The sequence below is a fragment of the Geospiza fortis genome, unplaced genomic scaffold (assembly GCF_000277835.1).
Source record: "Geospiza fortis unplaced genomic scaffold, GeoFor_1.0 scaffold23, whole genome shotgun sequence".
Lineage (NCBI taxonomy): Eukaryota > Metazoa > Chordata > Aves > Passeriformes > Thraupidae > Geospiza > Geospiza fortis.
This window is the reverse complement of record NW_005054303.1, coordinates 7304926-7329692: the sequence shown is the minus strand read 5'-3', so window position 1 is coordinate 7329692 and position 24767 is coordinate 7304926. Positions and strand designations below refer to the sequence as shown.

At 40.4% G+C, this 24767-nt stretch overlaps 1 protein-coding gene across 1 annotated transcript in view; it reads right to left on the bottom strand.

The window, feature by feature from the left end:
• The window catches only part of KIF26A (kinesin family member 26A), a 96195-nt gene that overhangs the window by 22257 nt on the left and 49171 nt on the right, over positions 1–24767 (bottom strand). The window contains exons 3-4 of the mRNA XM_031066189.1: positions 24545–24702; positions 5849–6032 (exon numbers count right to left, since the gene is read on the bottom strand). Of these exons, the coding sequence (XP_030922049.1) occupies positions 5849–6032; positions 24545–24702 (342 nt within the window). The remainder of the gene's footprint in view (positions 1–5848; positions 6033–24544; positions 24703–24767) is intronic.

Sequence of the window (24767 nt, the reverse complement as noted above, 5' to 3'; positions counted from 1 at the left end):
GAAAGACAAGGAGAAGGAGAAGACTCCACTAATTCACTAGGTAATGACTTGATTCCATGGCATTTTGAATGTTGAGGAAATTAGGGTCCTGACCCAGGCAAGTATGTTAGCACAGGCATAACTGTAACATATGGTACCTCCTTCAAAATCAATGGATGTGCAGTGTTTATGTTTTTGTAGTGATGCTTTGTTAGCATCTGATGCATATAGAGTTGTCAAGTTTCATATTAGACATAATGAGAAGGAAAAAATGAAAAGGAATGGATTAAAAAGCATGTAAAATTTTAAAATGCATGTGCTCAAGCCTTTTTTACTAGAATCAACTCTGTATTTTGGGAAGGTGCTGGCACTACACTGGAATCCATTTTTAAAACGCTGGTCATATTCTATATTACAGTGGTATCATAATCCCTAAATGAACAAGCAATTTGGTCTTTAGCAATAAATGTCATTATAACAAATTTGAATGGACACTAAATATTCCCTAGAAACATGTATCCTTGACAAGCATTGTGAAGCCAGGAAGTTAATTTTGTCCAATGTTCACAAAATGGCGTATAACAGCAGGTTAATTAAATAACTACATTAAGACACCCACCACTCTGAATTAAGCTTTCTCACCAAGAAATTACAAAGAATTCAGATTCTGTTGAATAAAGACCATTTTCCAATGAAATCACTTCTTTTTCAACTACAATGTAAATCAAATTACAGAAGTCCTAGTTCAGAGCCAATATTTTTCATGGATTTAATTGTAACTGACAGATATATAACCCTTGATAAATTGTTTTACTGTGGGTGGTTCTAACAAGCCTTTCATATACTGCCACTACCAATGGATGGCAAATTTATATGCGAAATTGCCACACTAGCATAGAGCATCTAGCTCCCCTGGGAGAACCTAAAACAAAAATTAAAAAAAAAATCACTTCCATGTAGTACTCTGCTACAAAAGAATTTATTCTATACTCTCAGAAAACATGAAGGAAAATGATTTCATTTTTTCAAGGTGAAAACAAAGTACAAGAACTTATGTATTTCTATCTCACTTTTCCACATTTTGTTTAAGCAGTTCAAGGTGTTTTGGCAGGGATGCAAGTACCTTGGATGATGCAGTGGTACCTACATGGATAAGCAAGTGCTTACTGTGATCCATGGCTTACATCAGAAATGGTGCTTCAGTCATTAGGGAACAAGGAGCAGTAAAGATGACAAAATTAAGTACCTATTTGTTATCCATCATCAAACCACTGTTAGAACCAGTGAATGAGACACACAGCACGCTTAAGACAACCCTGCACAATCAGTAAATCATATTAGCAGTACCTTAGCTATGGCTTAGTAAAGCATAAATGGAAGTAAATGTCTAAAACTCATAAATGGAGAGCAGTATGCATATACCTGTCCAAGAAACATGTCTGACAATTCAGGCTCTTTTTAAATGCTCCACTTCAATTGTATCACATAGGAGCATTCTGTCATTCTAACATTAAAAAAATTGACAGAATCCTTGGAAGAGACAAGCACTTAAAGTTGCTGTTGTAAGTGATGCAGTATTATAAAGCATGAGCTGAATAGAACCCCAGAAAATAACATTTTGCATGAAAAAGGCTTCCCACCATGCTAAAGAAAAATAGCCCATTAGAATGCTATACAGCAGCCACTGTAAAAAGGATGTCTTTCTTAATACCACAATATGATAAATTATCTTAAGTAGCACATTAATGTCAGAAATTGAGTATAATCTAACTTCTTTCCAGTGACAATATTAAATGGCTTTCAGACGTCTTTCCTACTATTCTGACATTAAATTTAATAACACCCAGAGAGACCACAAAAATGATTCAGTTACAAGAATCATAGTGCACTGGATCATTGCCTTTTAAGTAGGATTCAACTAAATGGTTTGGACTCTGATGCTTTTGGCACATTCAAGAGAAAGGTATGAATTTTGCTACGTAACATTTATCAGCTAGTGTGCAAAATTCCTTTCAGTATCCAGTTTGAATTGATAGTGGGATCTTCCTTTGTGCAGGAGTTTGATTACTGTTGATTATATGAAACACAGGTCCAAGGCAGACCTGCTGTTCTAAATTGTTGCTTTTTTTTCAACTTTTCCCTGCTTGGTATTCCTGCATGTTGACAACCCCAGCAAGCACCTGTGAGAGTGTATAACCTTTTGCAATCCTACTAAAGAAAATTAAGCAAAAGGCTTAATTAAAGATTTGTATCACAGGACAAGTCCACACACTGCTGCTGAAATTATTATAAGCAGAAAAAATTGGTATTTCTGAAATGTAACAGAAATTAATAGGACATGTATTTTCTACCTTCCAGAAGACTATTTGAAACAGTGAGATATTATAAATACAAATTGCAAAAGATATTTAAGGGCTCTCTGCTGCACTAAGTCTCTAATAACAAATTTATTCAACCATAAAAGCTGTATAGCAATTTCACCACAGAAGAACTGGATGATAAGCATGGAGATGAAGATGTAAAATTAAGAATAAATTTAGATCTTGGGCTCAAATAATCAATAACTGAGTGCAAGAACTGGCCATCACAATCTCTCCACATTCCTGCCTTGCCCAGCAGTGCTCACAATGCACAGTAACTGCACTTGCTGCAGCCATGAGGCTTATGAAAAGCAAGAGCTCAAGCCTCTTCCTTTCCCCAAGTGTGTGCTCAAATGTTCAAGACAAGGTCTCACAACCATTGGCAGGACCTGTTCAGTTCTTGACACCACAGCAGAACACAAGACAGTCCAGATGCTGCTTTCAATCAGGTCCTTAGATTCAACTGTCCCATCACACAGTTCAGAATAACTCTTTATTTCTCTGTTAGCCCCAAAAATTATATCACATTTTCCTTGTTGTTTCTGTGTCTCTTAAAACGTATTGAACCAACCCTGAGTACCAACTGAATGGAAAAAATGTTAAGAATTACCATTGCAGAGACAATATAGAAAGCCAGTCATATTTGCCATTGTAAATGCTTCAACATGTATTTTACTCTAAGCTTCCAGTGTATTTATGAGAAATGGGACTGCACAGAATGTGTCAGTACAAACAATAATTAGTCACTGTAGTATTCAGGCACTACTCATGTAGAATAAATAGTATTTTGGCACAGTTGGCATATCATTCATCTCCTCATTTTTTTCATAAAGGGAGGCACATTCCTTTCATTGAAGCATCCTGGACACTGCAAGGGTTTCCAGTTTGTTACTTCTATTTTTCATTCTCACAAAACAACTTCTCCTCAGAGGTGAGGGAGGAAAAGGCTGCCCCACCAGCTGTTTAACCCACTGTAACCACACAGTGATAGTGAGGGACACTGATGACAGGGGAATGATCATCCAAACCACAGCTGAGTACCAACCACAGCCACAGATGCTGTGGTAGGAAAAAGTGACTCCAGAATTCATCACTGATTCTGTTCCATATGTGTATCTTATATTCATTATTGGACAGGCTGCAAGAAGAAGGTGAGGAAAATGATAACCAGGAGGAATTTAAAGTAAAAAGCTGTTAGAAGAGAGATTGATGTTAACAGAGGACCACAGCACAATTTCCAGTGTTTACTGACTGTCCTCTCCATTGCTGTGATACTTAAAGCAGTGAGGAAGAAAAGTAATTGCTTTATTCCTGTCACCCTCATCATGAGACACCAGCTGAGTAAATCTTGATCAGCAGAAGCCAATGAGTAGGAAATAATGGAGAGTGCTAATGCATAGTGAGCTGAATGCTACCAAAAGCTGTTTGGCATTGCTCAGAAAAGGTGAAACTATGAATTTTTAGTACTAAAGAACACCTATAGAGGAGTGACACTTCTCCTTGGATCACAAGTTCTAAGAATTCAGACTCATGAAATTTCATCTGTGCTGACTCATAAGTTTTAGAAAAAGCTGTATTGCTGGAGGGGTTTTTTAAGGCAAACACTGATATTTATAAAGTTGCAAAAGAGGAATGGGTTAAGAGACATTTAGTAGGTACTGCACTACACTGTGTTTCAGAGATGGCTACTTTGGGTTTTGAGGAGCATTGAAACTGGTAATTAGCCTACCCCATCACCATTTGGATGCTCTAAATCTCAACTCAAGAGCAAAAGGGCTGATTCAATTAACAGAGAGCTCTTATCCTCTCCAGCAGAGCACAGGATTCTTCCAAATTGCGGTCAACAAGTACTTGGTGAGGACACAGCTGGAACCCTCACAGATTCACAGAATATGCTGAGCTGGAAGGGACCCACAAGGATCATTGAGTCCAACTCCTGGCCCTGCAGGGAACCATCCCCAAGAATCACAAAAAACAGAATCTTCAACATTCTATGATCCTTGTAGATTCCTTCCAACTCAGGATATTCTGTGATTCTATGTTTTTCATGTTTTCAGCCAAGAGCTAAGTAACAGACATTTTGAGGGTCAACAGACAGACATATCCTGTGCTGGAGGAGAAGCTCCCACAGCTGAGCTGATCTGGCTCCTGCCATATCCTTGGACTTCTAGTGGAACTTTTCCCTTGGAAATTTCTCCACTCTAGTCACTAATGAAAACAAGTAGAACCCATGACCCGAGGCATATCATCCCCTGCCCTCTGGAATCATGCGCTTGATCACAGACTTTGTTAATCTGTTTGAAGACACCAGATAAACCAGTGCTTTCCATGAGGTACAAGTCATGCTGGGAAGTTCCCCCAGCTGCCCTCAAAGCACAGGAAAAAGGCTGTGGTCTCTTGGCTTCACACAGCTCTAGGCACAGAAGTGCAGAGACAGTTTTATTGAGCAGCAGCCACAAGGAAATACAATCATACTTTAAAGATCTCCTTAAGGCAAAGTGCCTCAGAAATGCCAATGCTCCCTGTTATTCCTGGTGCCAAGTACTGAGTCACACAGAAAAAAAAACCAAAACAGGGACAAGAAATGGGTTTTGTTAAAAATCATACATAGGAAAGGACATTCCTTAGCAAACCCTCCTCTACCTGGGCATGTCTAAATTACTGTGCCAGGTTTACTGTATTCCATCATTACATTCTCTTTTCTAAGACACTGGAAAAGCAGGAGGAAAAAACCCAATCCATTTTACTCTGTGACTTTTCACCTTCGTAAAATAGCCCAAATTTCTCCTTTATTTCCCATTAAGCACAAATTCAGTTAGGAAATACAGAGTATTCTCTGTGAGCAAGTGTCAGCTCCAGGTACTTAAGCTGACAAACTCTTTATGTTAATGCTGATTTGTACAGTTACTCTAGGTGCATATTTTAGCTCTCCTGTGCACACTACATACTTCAATTCTATCTTCAAACACTACTCTCTTGTACCCTATGTAAATAAGTATTCAGACTCTGTTGTGTGGGTGATTAAACAGCTATAAATATGAATAAAGCTCCAAGTAATTGGGTTGTATTTTAATTAATTTTAGATAAACTTAGCCCAAATTCTTCATTTCAAAGGTGCTGCATTTCCTAAGTTGGTGAGACTGCTACTCCATTTCCATACTCTTACAATGACGTGTGAAGCAGAGGGAAACAAAGGCCCCTCAGCATATCCGCTTAACCTCAGCAGAGGACAGCACCAGTGCCTGAGTCCTGCTGGCAACACAGAGACTTCCTCCACAACTGAAGCCTGTGTGGGCACTGGGTTTGGATGTCAAAAGAAATTTTGTCTCTTACTCTTTGCAAAGTCCACAGGAGGTAACAGCACTCAAGCACATCCAAGTGGATGAGGCTCCCTCTCTATCCCCAGACTCTTTTCTTGAGTCAATCCAGCTCTGTTCTAGGCTGGAAGCTTCAAGCCCAGTTAAAATTTGTCTAGAAAAATATTTTAAAATATTGAAATCCAAAGTTACCTTCCCAATGCCAGGGTTGTCCTTGATTTTGGACACAGCTCTCAGAAGGCATGGTGGTGCTGGGGGAGGACAGAGCTGCAGGATGCCACTAAAGTTAGTAGCATAAATAGAGAAGTCGTGCGTGTGTGGCAGGGGTGGATGGTATTTCTTTCTCTTCGAAGACAGGTTGAGCTTCTGTGCTGCTCTGTATAAAAGTAATAGCAAGAAAGGACAATGTTACTTAGGTGTTAACAGGAAATTGAACCAGACAAACAGATGCTCATTGTCATCGCTGCCTGCTTAACAAATCAAGTCATTGCATTCTAATCTGATTTCAGAAGGACAAGCCATCAGGACACTAATAAAGGAAATATGGGTAGAAAAATTACTGGCAAAATATCACCAACAAAATGTCAATTATAATCTAACTTGTCTTTCTTTCCCCCAACAGCCTGACATCTGAATCCTAAAAAACTAGCATCTCACTGATGTAATAAAAATCTGAACAAAATCCCCTTGTCACTGGCAGAACCAGATGGACTTTGCTGGTAATAACATTATGAAAGTGGTTCTTTGTACTCTACAAGTTACTCAAGGCAGAGGATAGCACTCCAAGTCAGCCAAGCTCAAGATCCTCTCCTGTTGGCTGCATAGAAAAATCCTTGGATAACAGGAAATTTCCTTCAAGACAGATTGGTTTTGCCTCCCCAATTCCATTCTTTTGCATTAAAATGGAAAGCTATTAACAAGACACGCTTTAATGTGCTGAATGATAATGATCCTGCTTTTGAAATGAAGAATTTCAAAACATAAAAGATGAAGAAGGAGCAAAAATTAGAACATACAATTAAAATTGTAACATTCTTCCTTGTGAGTAAAAATAGGAACATAATCTGGTTTTTCTGCTATTCCCCATCAGCAGCACCAAACAATATAGCAGGAAACCAAAACAGAAACTCTTTCCTACATCAAAATCCACATGAGAAAATAAAATTCACCCTGCAGAGTGATTATTTTAAGCAGAATAAAATACATATGTTGGCAAGCACATGCTGGGCAGCTGGGCATGGCAAGGAGGGTGAAATCTCAGTTCTCTCAAAGTCAAGGAGAGCTTTACCATCTGAAAAGGACACTTGTAATCTGACCCTGAGACTGTCAGTAGACAGTCCCTCCACAGATAAATATCATTAAAGCATCCAAATTGTTACCTTATATCAGTACTTTGAATGGCTGTTAGGGCAGCAAAAGCACAGGGTGTCCCACTGCCAGCATCTGGGGACCTGCTGAGACCACACTGCTGATGCCAGCAGGTCTTTTGGGGACAAACCACTATTCTGCTTCATGCTTGCAGTATAAGGGCTTGTCACTTCAAACAAATTAATAAGTATCTTTATAAAATGACTATTTTATGTTTTCATCAGGTCTTTCAGCCCAGGATCTCCAAGTACTTTTCAGTGAGATCAAACTCGTGCTAACATCTGTGAAGCATTCTATGCAACAGACCCATGGAGAAACCAAGGCAGTGTTTTGCTGTCATAATGAATTAAGGATAAATCTAGAACCCCAACCTTGGCATGCCTCTTGTCATCATTGTCAGGCAGCCTCAGGCTTAGTCAGCTTAGTAAACTGATCAGAGAGGGAAACTGCTCCTTTGCTTATATTCATTGTAGGTGAGAAATTAACACCAAGATTAAATGAAAATATTAATACCAAGAGCAAAAGGGCTGCACAGTTTCTTCCAGCTGCACTATTGACTTCAAGTGAGCAACAGTACAAAGAACTGGCTGTGTCTGAGGAGTAAAACTGGACACTTGAATACTTAGAGTTAAAATTAGACAGCTAGTTAGTACAACAGCAGGACCCTCAATACAGATCTCCAAAATTCCCAGTCCTTTTCTATATATTCCAAAATTTGTGTGTGTGTTAAACTCCTGAACCTTTTTATTTCAGCTTCTACAGATGCAGACCCCCTACATGCTTCCTTCTCCCTCTATAAACACTACAGTATTTAGAAAAAGACAAAGATTCGTGTGATGAAAAAATGAGGCTCTAGTTCCAAACTCAGAGGGAGCCCAAAGACACTGTCTTTTGAGGAACAAGCTGGACTTTTGGCTTTGAGGAAAGAAGCAGCTTTTGACTCCTACTGCATCCTGAAACCAGCAGGAACTGCATCCCACAGTGAAGCAAAACACCACAAGCATGGGTTTATACAGAACCTCAAGAGTTTGGTGGCAATGAGAACTGATTTAACTGCCTAAATCTCAAATCCCCTTGCTCATACTTCATTCAGTAGGAAAACATATGCTGAAATAGGACACCAGGAACACAGTTGCACAGCTTCACTGTGGTTGCAGCTGCACATTAAGGCTGTAATGCCTCCTAAATTATATGCAGCTTTACTGTGCAGAAAAGAGCCTCTACCTGTTGGCACTGTCATTGTGGAACTCAAGACAGTCATTAGCATCTATCTCCAAGTACCAATTAACAATCCTGCTTATTATTTAATTGTCTTGTTGATTAATATGAAAGATAATGTTTATTTTCTTGTTTACATGCTATGATCCCTTGTTGAAATTATAAAAACTCCTCAAGAGAATGTCTTCAAAGTGCAATCAAGATATACATTAAATCCTGATGAAATAATTACTCCTGCAACAGATCTGGCTGAAGGAGCTCCTCTGGGAAACATACATGAAAGAGAATGAGATACAAAGGACAAATTTACTCAGGAATTGTGTGTTCAAGCAGCTAACTGCTGTTAAGCACTACACTCAACGAGTAACTGCACCCAAAAAGGCCAAGCTAAGCAAGGCATATAAAAAAATGAAGTATAGCATTTCTCAAAATACCTCAGTAGCACATTTGTGAGACATTTTGATAAGCAGATCCAAGATACTGAATCTGTTACTAATTGTCTTAACTTCTGCACCAAGACAAAGCCACTTTCAAACTGGTTCACTTTGACAGTGTGTGCAACCTTCCCGCACCTCCACTGTTCAAAGGACAGTGGCATATGCTACCTAAAGCAATTAACTGCTGTAGTGCTGATAAATCCTCTTCCTGTGAGTCTGGAGGGCGATGATTTTACTAAGAAATTTGGCAAAGGGACTGTTGATGTCCATGTGAGATAACAGGAAACTGAAAGCAGAGGAACTGGAGTAGCTGTTGTAGAAAATAATCAGTGCTTTGATGGGCAACCAGCCAACTGCACTAATAATGATGTGTGTGGTTCACACTTAAAAAGCATCTCTTGTCAGGTAACAGTGCACAAAGCTTAATTACAACCCCTCTGTGCTTGAATGCAAGAATGGCTTTGCCTGACATTAAAACAAGGTTATTTCTGGAGTTGGAACACCACAGACAACTTGCAAGTGCAGTATCAAACAGCTTGCTGGGTTTGATTTTGTTTGTTGTTTTGGGTTTTTTTTTTCTAAAAGGGAAAGGGTAAGGATCTATTTGAAAGCATAGGGCAATTTAGGCAAAACAAAACATCACTATCAAACTGTAGACTATGAATATGAATTCAAGTCATAGTCATCCTCAGCTCCTATAAAGAACAGTCAGTTCTTTACAGAAAGCCAACTGGGCAGCCCCTTTCACATGCTCTGCTTGGGCTCCTGGACAGGTCCAGGCAAAGAGCACAACAGAAACACTCATCAATCCCTACGTGCTTCTTGCAGAACAAACAATACACTTGGTGGCATGCCAGCCACCTACTCATGAGGCCAAAATATAGGCCAAGCTGGTCTGGACATGGGCCCAAATAAATCAAGCAAAATCTAACTTCAGAAACCTTTTTACTTCAGTAAAACTCAAGAGATGATGCATTTACAGGGAGCCAGTCCTGAAACACTCCAGAGTGCCAGATCTTCTGCAGTCCTTAGCCAACAACACATTTCTGAATTTACAATTAAGTTTTCAGTTGTTTCTTTTCCCCAGAATTCCTTTTCTCAGGGGGAATTTGTTCCATGGAGAGGTTGTAAAAGCTCTCCTAAACTGAGCCCTTTTTGCCTAGCACCAGAAAGAACTCAAGATCATACCAGATCACTTTCTGTAGGGAGCCTAATTTGATGCCATGTCCATTGTCTGACCTGCTTCTTTTTCTCAAATTAAATCTTGCACAGGAGGCCCCCACACACACTTTCAGCACCACAATGGGCTGCCTGACCTTGTTCAGTATCAACTTCTGTTTCCTCACAGGGAAAATTATGACCTTTAGGGAATTCTACAGAAAACATAAGCATTACACTCATTTGTTTCTCCAGGCACGTGTCAAACATTTGTCATAGCTCTGTTAGATTTTTGCACTTTCCACATATCTTCTTTTCCATTCAGCCTCCACAACCACTCTTCTACAAAACACTCTTACAAGGGAAACTAAACCCCACACTCTCATGCTTTTCTTCCAATTAAAGCATGAGAGACATCCATGGATATTGCTTTTGCCTCCAGCTGCGAGATCTACTGTCTGCATTTTGCTTAACTCTTTCCCTCTTTAATAGAAGATGTCTTTTAAGACACTCTGGAGAGTTCTTTCTTCATAGCTAGGCATCATGGTAGAAAATAAAACTAATATATGGCACATGCAGGGGCACTCAAATATCAAATGACAAGGGACAGTCTCTAACCTGCTCTTTCCCCCACACGATTTACAGATTACTAGGTTTTCTGCCATGCATGGATGAGACCAGTGAGGAAAACCACAGCCAGATCAATTACATAATGCTCAGCACCAAGGGAGCAAGGCTGTGCAACAACAGTAGCTACAAAGCCTGCTCGTTGAAAGAGCCATGCCATTTTTAATTTTAAATTCTGCCTATGTTGTTAGCATGACATTTTAGATATTCTGATGTACAGCAAGCTGCTTCTAGCTTACACTCCCTGCACACATTCTGCACATTATAGCTGTGAAAGTAAACAGCACAATTTAAATCCCTAAAGCACTCCTTCTGAGCATAATTTCTCCACAAAAAAAAAAAAGGAAAAATATATTTGAAAGTTTCATAACTATGCAAAGTTATAATTTGTTTTCTTAAAACTTTGTGAATTTTATTAACCTTCAGAAGGAAGAGAGCTATGAAACATATTTTGGGACATACTACAAATCAGTCAATTGAGATAAAGGCAGAGGACTTAATGGACACAGTGCATTTATGGACAAACTGCCACGAGTCAGAAATAGAACTGCAACTCCTGCTTCCCATTATTAAGCTCCACTGACAAGAATAATAAAAGAAAACTTCTGCACATTCATTTCAACATGACTCATTAAATATTAACAGTTTTAGTGTTCTTGGCCAGTCTTATCTTTCAGAGATCACTATCATTATTCACATTGTGAAAATGCTGAAGGGCTTCACTGAAAGGGTCAAGGCCAGACAAGTGCACAGTCCAAGCCTTAAATATCCTGAACTCTGGACTTTACACAAGAGTATGCTTACTCAAGACTTTTGGTTTGACCTTGACAGACATCATGGAAGTGATTTTCATCCTGATTCTGAGCCATCTCCTAAGTTTGGAAAATTATGGATGCAGGCTTACACTGAGAACCAACTGACTTTAAAGCAAAGCTTTCCCAAACTTTCCCAGTTCTCAGCTCAACAAGGCATAAATCCCCCCACATAACCCATATCTCAATCTTTTCCTGCTGCCAACCAGCTCCAAAGGAAGCAGTGGGAAAGTCACAGCCTGTCATCCTATCTGCAGTTCCAGTTATTGTTTCCTTAATCACTCATCAAAACCGGCAACAAATAGACGGATGTCCTACAATACATCCTCCAGCACCCTGTCCCAAGCCTTCCACAACTCACAGGATAAACTTGGTTGGCATTATTATTTTTATTATTGCTATTGCTGTTTGATTTGCAGTTCAAAAATTAGAAAGGTAGCACAATGAAAAAAAAATGCAGTTGCTACCCAAACCCACAAGCAAAATTAAAAAAACCCAACAAGGTAGCTGTTTCCACTAACAGCATTCACCTTGGAAAACATAATGAGATCTAAAACATAATTTTAAAGAGAAAACCAGGACTGTCTAAATACATCATGAAGGTTTGGAAAGGAGAGGCACCATGTGTATTTCTAGAGTAAATTTTGTCCAAGAAGCCACTTATAAAGGATACGATAAACTTTGAGGGTATGGTCTCTTCCTCCCCCAAGCTTACTAGGTTCCTTTGATGGATGTCCAATTTCTGGAGGACATAACACTTTCCCCTCTTTGTACCATTACACAAGTTCTGCACCAAACCTTTGTCTGCTTAGCTGTCCCAGCAATGTTGCTGAGAAGCACTGACAGGAAGAACAAACAATTAATGTTCCTTATTTCTGTGTTTTGACTTCCTCAATAAATAATTAGTTCATTTGGATCACAATGCACAGCCTCAAACAATGGCATTTTTATAATGGGTGAGGGTAATAAAGTTTCAATAGAAACCCATTATTCTGAAACATTCCAAAATGTCAAACCATATTTAATATTTCGAGGATGTTACCTCATCAACACTGTGAGAGCAAGTATCTCCAATTCGAGACAAAGTTCATGCCTTGACTCATGCACATAGCGTAATCTTGCAATTCAGACTTGAATTTCAGCCTCTCACTTTGACCTTGTAATTTTCTCTATCTCATATTAAAATCAGCAAGGCAGAAATAGAAATCAGCAGTGTTGACATATTAGGAACATCACCGTCTCACAGTTTTTTACTAGACAGCTTTTAACTACTCTTACGCTTAGAAAATTCACATCTTGTGTCTCCCATTCCTTATTTTTCCTCCCACCTCACCAGCAGGCACGCAGAGGAGCCTATTTCCATCTCCTGCAGCAGCTGTTACCTGGATGAAAACCACTACCACACCATAGTCAGCCTTCTCTTTTCAAATTAAGAAGTCCCAATCCTTCCAACCTCTCCTCACAGGTCATGTTTCCTTGATTTCTGAGCATCCTTGTTGCTTGTCCCTAACTCTACTCACAACTTCATGAAGTGTGGAATAAAGGCTTTGTGCATCAGTGAGAATAATCAAGGCTCACCTGAATTCAGGCACAGTACAGACCAAGCAAAGCCACTTTGGGATAAACTCAAAACAACGTGCAGAAGATGAGAAGCTAAAACAAACCTGCAAGATATTCCTGACATCAGAAAAGCTCCCTCATGCTGTAGAGACCCAAGAGTCCCTCCACTCAGCTGTTTATTAATTTTACAGAAGCAACCAATCTAGCCCATCTTCAAATGTTCAAGCAATTTGCACACAGGTATCCAAGAAGAATTTTTCAGCACACTTCTCTGTAATTTTCCCCCAAGTTTAAGAAACACCAAAGGGCAGATCCTCACAAGCACTGATAATTGCACTCCAATCATTTTTCCTGCTCTCCCAAACTAGTGGCTTCTGAAGTTGCTGCTACAAAATTGTCACTTCAATGTTCTCTTCAGCTTGTAGATTTAAGACATTTTTCTGGCCAAAGAACATTGCTTCGGCAGCCAGAATCAGTGTTCAGGAACTGACTTACATATATATCTAAATATATCAGAATAACAGCTAGTCACAGCAGCCTGCCACATACCATTTCCAGCTCTGCTCACTAAGGATGTTAAACAAAGCAAGAGCAGATGAACATATTGCTGCACTTCCACGCTTACTGTTTACAACTGTACCATATGACAAACTGCTGAAAACCTGTGTAGGTTAATCTTTAAGTAAGCAAGACTGTCAACACTTAATACAGAAATATGTCAGTTCCTGGGCTGCACACTGCATGGATAGCTGTGCACTGAAAATACAACTACCTGAATGTCAGCAATATTTCCCCACTCTGTTTCATGAGCTAACTGAGCTAAAGCAGGCAGAGCCACATCAATCTGAGCTCACTCCTTAGGCAAAAGAAAAAAGTTGGACTTATTTGCCAGCAAGACACAGATGCATGAAATAGTAAGGTTGAGCAAAAATAGAATTCTAGTCTCATTTGTATTCTGTCAAGAAAAAGTAAGAAAGACATTTCTAAAACTACAAAGTAATGCACCTGAAACAATGGTGTTAACTAGGCCTTCACTACTGCAGTAACACTGAAACCAATTACTTAAAATTTTGCTTTGCAGTATCAGCTCCTGGTGTACAAAAATCATTCTGCTCATACATCTACCTCATCCCTGGCTGCTCCAGGGAAGAGGTAGATGTATTTGCAAGTGGAAAAGATAAGAGATAAAATACATGACATGGCTAACAAGGGCTCATCTGAAACACCAGATTCAGACAAATATCTGACAGGAAAGAGAAGGACCAAAAGAGGGAAAATTCAGGATCTCCATGTTCCTGATTGCATACAGCAGTCTGAATACAAGTTACCATCTGTGAATACAATGCCTTCTTTCCAATAAAAGCTCTGAGGTGGGTTACATTTTCCTGTTACCTTCCTTTGACCCAACACACCATCTCCACAGATACACCTTTCTCATCAATTCCAGATCCCTCAGTTCCATATTTTATTGCACATCTAAAAAATCCACAGAGGATCCATTCCCACTTCAGCTGGGCTTTATTTCAGATGCTTAGTCAAAGGCTTGACACCTATACTGCCAAGCAAATAACTTCTCAGGGGGGCATTTACTTATTCCTACTGTTAGTGAGTTAAATGGTCACTGACAGCACTAAATGATGCAGTGGAAATCATCCAAGTACAGAAGTGGTATGCCTACACAATGAGTATTTTTAAACAGAGGAGGGACACATGGGCTTCTAAACCCAGGGTTACTATGATTTATTTAACTGACATCAGTTCTGAAGTGATACTTCTCAGAGGTATAACAGGCTAATACTGCAGTGCCCTTTAAAACAGCACTTAGCAGGAAAATCTGAGATGCATATTTTTCCATCTCCGCAGATGGAGAGATCTGACTATTTCTGGCCCAAAGATGGTAACTCCAAATTTCAGTAAAAATGAGCAACTCCTGAAGACCTGCTTGAGACACATTATCAAACGATATTCTGAAGCTTGCCCTGAAGTCCAGAAAGCTTCACTAATAACATTTAGATTAGATTTATTATATGCTGATTAACATCCATTGAGTCCTTCCCTCCAGAGGGCATGTGCTTCTTAATAAGTGAGCTGCAACACTGAGGACACAAAAAGCCAAACAAAGCAGAAAGCAAACCAGAAAGCAGCACTAACTAATGATAAGTGAGACACTGGCTAAGCTTTTTGAAATGTCCTGCCAAAAGAAACATCTCCCAAACTCCAGCAGGAAGGATGAAGGGAGTTTTAGAAAGCCAAAATTCAGTGTTTCATAGAGAATTAAAAAGTAGCATCAGGGTAATCCTGCAGTTGATCGAGCACTGCAGCTATAGTGCTGGTGCATTGTTTTGGCTTGACATTTTATTTTTGTAATAAATGATAATGTGGGATGTCTTGTTTTGCAACAAGCACAAGCAAGCAAAGCAGTTTAGCTCTGAAAAGAGACAGTGACACTTCAAAGTCCATCTGCCCTGCAAACCACATCCTGCACACCATAAACTGAATGTTAGAGTGACTCCAAGTTAACCACAAAACCAAAATATTCAATTAACTATCAGTCTGATTTAAAACTATTTCACCTGCTAAGTTTGTCGTAACAATGGTATTAAAATAGTTAAATATGCTATTGGAAAAGTCTGAAAGTCACTAATAAAGTTGTAAAAACAGGTGCAAACTGTCAAATTACATCCCCACAGGAAAGCCACCATTATCATTTTACCTATGGAATGCTCCGTTCCCACTGCAGAAAAACCACCAGTGCAGCTGCCACTGCTGCCAGGCTGAGGAGCCCCAAATAACGGAGTCAGAGCAAACGCTGCTGGTCAGGAGTCCAGGAACCAAAAAAGCAGGCAGACTGGGAGGGCTGGGCTGAGGGGGAGGCAGGAGAAGTGCTCCTCTTGACAAGCTAGGAAGGGCAGAAAGAAAGGAAAAAAAATCCAAGGGGGAAAGAGAGACGCTGGTAGCTAGGCAGCAGTGAGATTCCATACACTCAGGAAAACAGAATAATCAAGTGCATTCAGCTAGGGAGGAAGGAGAAAATAAAGGGTCATATAGAAAAAAAAGGGGAAAAAGAAACCAACTAAAATTAAGGGAGAAAATATTAAGTCCAGGTGAGCAGAAGATCCAAGAGAGGACAAAGAAAGAAGAAATATCTGCATGACTCCAGTCAAGTACTTCAGATCTTTTCCTAGTTTGAAATCCACTGACCACCATTTATGCCCATAAATAAATGCAAACCTTGGTAGCTCTGAAGGCATAGATCCTCCTCTACTTGTGGGCACATCTGTTTTAAATTATTCTTCTTTTCTCTTCCTCATGGGCATCAAGAATGCCTCAGTATATAGAGCTAACCCAGGACACAACCACTGTCTGCACTGAACCACCTACAGCAGCTCAGAAAGTCACCACACCTCCTGGGAGGGCTGCCTCTGCTGCTCCAGAGCCTCGTGTATTATCATTCATCAAGGCGCTCAGGGCTGACAAAAATCAGGCTTCCTCAGGTGTGGCCTCAAGTTATAAAGATCTTTAAGGTATTTGTTCACTTCCAGCAGAAAACACTGGAAGTGCTTTGTTGGGCCCCAATTCTGCTTCTGCTCTCAAGCTGCAGTTAAGACTTAGAACATCCTCTCCAAAATCCTGACCTCATTACATGGTCCCCATATTACTGGATCCATTTTCCCTCTCTTTTCTGCCTCTTCCTTTTTATATTTCTCGCCAATCTGGTTGGCACCAGGTTCCCCCCTTGCTTTATTCTGCCACCTCCTGTACAGTCCAACCTGCTCCCAAACAAGTCGTAGAGCCTGTGCCATCCAACAGAGGCTTCTCTTTCCAAACATCTCCCCAGCACTGCTGTCTTGCATGATCTCTCCCATACCATGATCCCTAACACTCCATACAGGCGCTTTGTCCTCCAAGGCAATGACTCACAGATGCCCAGTCCTGCTTCACCACCCAGTTCCCTCTGAGACTCTGTCAAACCCTCACCATGGCTGATCATTCAGTGCCTCCCCCCTCTAAACCAACAGGCATACCCTGACCCCAGATCTGCTGGCCTTTGGGACCTTTTCATGCTTTGCACAGCATTCTAAATCAGCACTATTCATGTCCAAGCTCCACTTTCCCTCTTCTCTCAGCTACTCCAGGTTCCTCACCTGTCCCTTTGCTGGAGCCCAGCTCAGTGTCTCAGCTCCCAGTATCACAGATGAGCTGTTCCTAGCAGGGAGCCTGGCTCACCACACACCAATAATGCAGTGTGTAAATGCATGATGCTGTATTAGCAGTGATACCAGTAATGATGTTCTGCTGTTAAACACGCTGTCCTGAGAGTCATTTGTGCTTCCAAGAACAAAGCCTAATAAATTCAGGCTTATCTCCTAATTTATCCTCCTCACAGGCTAACGTGAAATGGGATATACCTAAAGCACACACTCTTTGTTTGTCCTTAATTATAGGCAGTATTATGCTGCCACAGCAACTAGGAAAGCTTAAGCTGCCCTAAGTGATACAGGATACTGCACAAAGCCTCCCACCCTGCCCCATCCCCTGTCCCCACACCACACTGGGAGACCTGTGGGTCACATTTGCTCTCTGGGGACAGGGAGCAGCCACATTCCAGCAGCGTGGCACGGCACAGGCGAGACAAGGCCAGCCCCTGTGACACCTGCTCCCTCTCCATTTGCACATCCTGCTCTCCCTGGCTCCATGCAGAGAGGAAAAGGGGGACAGGAGGGCATCCCCTCTCCAGCCCCTGCAGGGATCAGGCTGCTCCAGTCCTCTACTCTAAATCCAGAGTAAGGACTCATTAAGGAGGAAACATTAATTATGTATCTGGCTGCCCCTGGAACAGCTGGATGCTCCACTTCATCTGCACATCCACAGCTCTCCCTCAAGCTGCAAATTCCTCAGCCACCACTCCTGAGCAGTGACCAAATGGTAGCAAAAGAAAGTGGGGCTTTTGGGGCATTTAACAAAGAAGGGATGGCGCACTGAGGAGCTTCTGGGCTGCATTAATGCCACCACATCCCCGAGGAGCCCTGCAGCTCCTATCATATTGCCATGACACGGTGAAACAGGGACAAACCATGCACAGGGTTTGAGTGTATCTGCCAGCAAAGCAGCCCTAATCAGGAAGGGCTTGTACCCCACTTTCTGAGGTCACTAGTTCAAATTAAATTTTCCCACATCACATCAACACAGGATTTCTTGGGTGTGGGTTATGCTTACTGAGGAAGCTTTAACAAGTGACTCTGCTTCTTCTCTTGACCCATGATTCATCAAGAATTTACTGTGGTTACCTGCAACTACAGCAGGGATTTGTGCTTCAGCCTCACAGACTAGCTTAACTACCACAGGTCAGCACAAAAATCTCTAACTCAGGCTCCAATGAATCACAGATTTTCTTCACCTTTTGATGAACTACTACTTATTCATGACCCAGTTATTCATATTATCTGTCAAAGAGGTTTAATTTGTGCCAGCTCTGCACAAAGCCAGCATACCTGTGCATCCCAGCAGGATACGGAGCAGAAGTTTACAGCTATTAAATCCAGGGAACTGTGAACTACATTATGAGCTTCGAAGAAATATAATTCTTGCTTTTAACAGGACAGAGAATGACAGGCTGAAGTGATTTACCTAGAAACACCTTAAACATGGCAACTTACTAAAAAAAATATGTTCATCTTTTTATTTTTTGCTTTTTTCCCCTGCATTAAATCCTGAAAGTACTGATAGTCATGGAATAATCAGGTTTAACAGGTTAGCAGTAATATATGCCTCAAGTGTTCCTAATACATCATAATCTTCTTTCACAGAATTTGCATCACTGTCAAACTGAACTACTGATTTTCAGTTGATGCTTTTAACATGTTTCTATGGTTACTTTCCAAGGTCGCATCAGAGAAGCCTGAACAGCAGTTCAGAAAAACAAAAGGCATTTTGCATCTTTCACCATATTAAATAATTTATGAAACTTAAGGCATCCTCAAGGAAAAAAAATCATAAAAGAATAGGTTCTGAGGTTATTTTCTTTGCAACAGTTTGAAGCACAACAAAATCAATATCTCTACAAAAGCTTTCAAGATGGGACTATTTGACTAATGTTCCATATGGTACAAAATGCTAAAGAACACATTCTAAGTTTAGATCTATATGCACAAGCCTACATGAACTGCATGAATGGACTTTAAAGCAAAATGTGGACATCTAATTTGCTGCCAGCAGCTTCATCTTTTAAATCAGGCACTGAGGCATTGTCTCAGTATACTACATTTAAAAGATGCAAAAATAAAACTGAAAAAAATGAAGTAAAACCAGTAATGACAAGCTTTATTATTTCCACCATTTCTTATTCAAAGCCACACAGATTTCATCTGTCCCCTCAATGTTACAAATTTTGACTAGTATAATGAAAGCTTGTACATAAAATATCTGAATTCTCTGCCTACCACTACACTAGATCAGAGTTTATTGGAACTAATTGAAGTGTCTAAGGCTTGGAACAAAAACACATTAGTCATTTAGTGGTTGTGCTAATATTGCTATGCCTTTCCTGCAGTTTCATTAGATACAAACTGCTTCAATACCCTAATCATATGCTCAGTCACAGCACAATCAGGACACAGAGTACTGACAAGCTGTCCCACCATGCCTAAAGCTGATAAGGTGTCTGCTCTATGAGTAACCTCAATTATTGACTGTATTTTATGGTCAATCTAATGACCAAATGCTTATCAGTGAACCATCAGGTGCCTGTAATAGGATAGTGACCCTTAGTTTATATGTACCATTACTGCTCATTAGTGAATAATTAGATTCTTTAATCCAAATTCACAGACATTAAAATATGATGGAATATCCTGACTCCAGTAAAAGACTACTACGCTTATTTTAACTCTTCAGATGTTCAATTACATTACTCAGAGATTGTATATTTTGTTAAGAAAATCTGCTTTCAAAAAGCATATCATGTGCAATGTTTTATATCATGCCTAAATTGACACAGCTTTCCCAAACATGCAGGAGGATGATGAGAGAGGAAAGATAACGGGTGTGATTCACCACTGTGATTCTCTGGATTTATTATCTTAAATGGTTTTAATTCTGCAAAGCCCACCAACATTGCAAATAATTTAGAAACCTGAAAACCAGTGAGTGCTATGTTTGGCAGATTAATTTTTCAAACCAAAGCAGGTGGATACAAGGGAAAGGAGTTGCAACTATACAGTTATTTCCCCTCTTCAAAGGCAGCAGTCCCACAGCAGCAAATGCAACCCTGTCAGCAAACCAGTTTGAAAAGATTAACATCAAACAAGGTGAGAATTTCAGAAGAGGGACTTAATGCAGTTTGTCTTCTGCTCATTGCTGCTCAGGCTTAGATACATATTTTCTTCTAAACAGTTTTGATTCCTCCTCGCTGCCCTGTCACTGCTCAAATCTCCCTTCCAGCTCATGCACCAAGGGCAGCTATCCCTGCTCCTAACACCACCCCCACCCAGCTGCACAGCCACTGCTGCCACCACTGTCACCAGCCACCAGCACGGAAATGGCACGTTAATGGTGACAGCTTCGATTTATTGGGGGCCTGGATTCTTCTCCCAAGGGAGTGGTATTTTCATTTTTGTCAGAGAGCCCATTAACCTCTTCCGAAGTGCATGCCCATTCTCCTCCTTGCTGCCCTTCTCCTGCCTGATCTTTTACACCATTTCCTGTCTTCCCGCGCTGTTCGCGTGACAAGAAAACCCAACTTTGCTATAAAGCTCATTACAGCTTTATAACAAAATATGCCAATATTTACTTAGCTGCAAGCACAGCCCACAGAAGGGTCCTACAACTATCTCACATATTTTCTCTTAGTAATATAAAGTTTGTTCAGGTTCCTAATACAAAAAAAAACCCACCTGGAAACAGGTGTAAAGTGTGGAGCACTAGGCAAGGCACAGTTCATGCCCCACCAAGGGACAAAGCCAGCTGCATTCTTCTTAAATCTGAAGAATGCAAGAATAAACTTCTCTTGAAATGCAAGGGTGAACTGGGAGTCTCTTCACAGCCATCCATGAACATAAGCTGTGCTTTTTGCCCTGGCTTTCTCGTTCTGCCAGTGACCTACTGAGAAGCTCCATTTTCTGCTAAATCCTCTGGTAACACAACCACTGAGTAATGTCTGGCAATTTGCTTGCGTGACACAGTCAGATGTTAATCAAAGCTTTCCTCCTTCTGTGACAGATCACAGTGAGGAAAAAAGCTTAAAACTGATTTAATTTCTTAATACGCTTCTGTCTGCTGTCTTTAATATTTGGCTTTGATTTCGAATACTTAGTGCTTCTCTGCATTTCTTGGTAATGAATAAAATACTTTTTTTTTAAGCAGAACATAATTAAGCTTGAAGAAATTAAATATGACATTCAAATGAGAAAGAGCTTTGGATGAATATGTAGATTTGGGCTGCACATATGCTTAAAAAAGTAAGTGCATTCTCTGCAAAGAATATCTTAAAGATACTCATTTTAACCACGGGGACCACTTATGACCAGGTATCCTTTTTGTTGCATCTCTTAGCTAATCTTTTCCAGGTGAGGACACGAACTCTCTGTCCTGTCTTCAGAGTTTGTGACCTTACAAACACAAAACTGATTCTCATCAAGGAACAAACTGGAGTAAAAGAAAAAAGAACTAACAAAAAAAATCCAGCATGGATCTCCCTTCCCATGCACAAAACAGTCCACAAGCAAGAGTGTAAGAGGTGTTTTTTCAGCAAACAGAAACTCCCGTTTTAACGTGAAAAAGGCATTTATATGTGGCCAGGAAACCATGTCACAACCCAAAAGCTAGTTGTGCTAGGACCTGTACAAACAGGTGAATGCTCTTTCATGAAAAATAAGATTGGAATACTTTATTCATGAGGAAAAAAACCCTGTATCTAGTGTTGCTGTGGCTCAGGAAATCACAGATGCAATTTCCAAAAGCAGCCTATGAAGTCTTTGTCTTCCAAAGTAAGTAACCCTGCAACCAAATACAGTGGACATTAACATATAGGCATATTTTTGCCTAGAGAATTTATTCCTAAGGCAAACCAGCCCTTTTAACAAGTCAAAGTTTCAACAACAGCTCTTCTTACAAAAGGAGGATGTAAACAGTTGAAAGTCCTCAGACGACTTGGTCAAAGAGAGGCCAATGATTTGCAAAAAAAATAAATATATGTGTGTCTGTGTGATTGTCAATATATTAACTTCATTTATTCCAGTAGAGAACAAGAACAAAATCTGCCAGGCTCTGCATAACGTGAGTAACACACTGGCCTTGCTATGAAGTTCAGATTTCAAGTGGCTGAGGAGTTTCAGTATGGAAAAAAAAAATCAGCAAATACAATGAATGGGGACTACAGTATGACACTAGAGCCATGACTCTTCTTTCATCTCCAGGTGCTTCTTGAGAGAGGATTAGCTGAACAGAGAGATGAAGGAGAGACAAGTGAATGCTGCTGCAAAAGAGTCAGGGCAGGGATGACCTTCTTCCTCAACAAGTTCAGGGCTGGATGGTGCAAAGGGAAGGAGACAGAAGTGGGAGGGTTGAAGCAAAGGAGCCTGAGAGCCCATTTACTGAACAAAACCCCCCAAAGCGGTGATATCCTAAAATCTGCGGTTCCTGGATAAGCCACTTCTGCCAGCATCTGTGTCATCCCTCACTCATCCCTGAGGATTTCCTCCTCTTCCCTTCCCCTCCTGCTGAGAGGACTGCATGGCTTGAGGGTGGAGGACTCAGCATGGAAACTCTGATCCATTAAGGTCCAAATGGCAGAAGAGTCAAAAGAGAAGGAATACTGGGAACCTCTCCTGAGGTTATTGCCAAAGCTGAGGGAGCAGCCTGGCCATGCCCTTGTACCCATCTGAGAATCTGCTCAACCTATTTACAAGTGCCAGGGATCAATGATGGATCTCTCTCCCCCACAAAATCATTGTGAGATATTATTTTTCTTGTGTTTCAACAAGAACAGAATAAGAAACAAAAGTGCTTTGTGCACAAAAATTTCCATCAGCTCTGTCCATCAGTTAAAAAATTCAAGAGAATCAATTTTGAATATAGGAAACATGGGTAGGGAATAAGCAGTGTACTAATGGGGTTTTAAAATGTTTTAGCTAGCACAGAGCTGCTAAAGCTATAAAATTCTGATTCACTCAAGGCAAAGACAGATTCATGAGAAGCAATTAGGGCCTGATCCAACATACAATGATGTCATTTGCAGTCTTGCTGCTGACTTCAAGAATCTTTGAATTAAGTCAATGACACTCACTTCACAATAAAAACAGAACTGAGTTTTGCTGACCAGTGACAAAAGCATCACTGAGAGAAAATATTTTGGGTCTTTTTCTATACTATTAGGCACTAATTTCTTTCTCTCAGTTTCAAGGAAGGTATTTTATTTTCTGGCTTCCCCAGTGAAAGGGAAAAATCTTTGCATTTTCTTATGACATACAAATTAACACTGAAATAAATCCAAAAGCAGATTAAGCTAAAATCATACCCACAATATGAGATACAGTAACAAAAGCTGTGCTGCATCCCATCTAAATACTTTGCAAAGGATGCATCTGTACTTGCTTAGGTAACTAAACAAGAAAAGAGATGTCCGAGCTTCTCCCTTTACCTTTCTTTTCCATTCCCACTGATTATTTCAGCTACCTGTGTTTGAATGAAACAAATCATCCTCTGCAGGCCACCATTCCTCTGTGTTGATTTAAACCCTCAGAGACAATCCCCAAACTTACCCACAGTGCTCTTGGGGCAATCATTTCCCAACCTCCAGTGTACAGACTGACTGTGACACTCGGGCATTTGACACTTCAAATCATTGTACCACATTCTTTTAAAAAACAGAACTTGGAAAGTCGAGCTCGTTCTGAGGTCAGGTTGTAACTTATAGTAAACATCATTTATTTAATGGTATAAAACATCTTAAAGACCAATGAAAAGGAAACAATACAATTACCATTGTGATTACATTCTGCAAGGGATTCTCAGTGCGTAAATTCTACTTTAGTGCCATTCACAGACATATGCTTTTCAATATTGTCTCAAAATATGTTCAGTTCAGAATTAAAAAAGGAGTTGGAATGCAAGTACAAAGCCCTGAGTTTTGTTGTTTTAAGTACCATCTGCTTGACAGTGTATTACATTTAATCAACATTGCTAATTACAACAAACATCCAAACAAAACTAACATATTTTTGTTATAAGACACCAGAACAAAGGAAAAAAAAAGCTTGTTGTGGGCTGTTGCTAAAAGAAGAATGTCAAACTGTTTTAACTGTTTCTACCAACCATGGAGAAACTTTTATTTTGACACACAGGCCATGCTACTGAATAAAAAATACCTTTTTTAAATCTAGATCTGAGAGAAAAAGACTTGTTACTTCAGCTTTTGCTCCAAGGAAACCTACAGAATAGCAGACTTGTGGTGAAGATGACCATTAAGGACTAGACAAAGCCCAACACAGGTTTTCCTTGGGTTTTTGGTCAACAGAGGTTCCAGATCCCCAGAGAGAGAATCAGGGTGTCCCCATCCCGTCCCTGCTCTCCAGCAGCAGCAGAAAGCCACAGCCATGACCAGGGGACCAACTCCACCCTCAGCAACCAGCACCTTGGCAAAGACTGAATAACATTTCCCAGCTGTCTGAAGACCCACGAGCAGTTATGGGAAGCAGAAAAAGAGGAACTACCTTATGAAGAAGGAGGCAGCAGCCGAGGTACCTGCCGAGACCCCGGCCGGAGCCACCGCGCTCTGGGGCGCTGCCGGGCCCGCGGGCTCGGAGCTGGGCTGCCCTGGGCTGAGCTGAGCACTGGGAACATCTCGACCACTTTCTGCTGCTGCTTCTCCCTGATAAAAATAAAAACATATGTACAGGTTAGTACGCTTTAATACATAGCCATGACAGGGAAAAA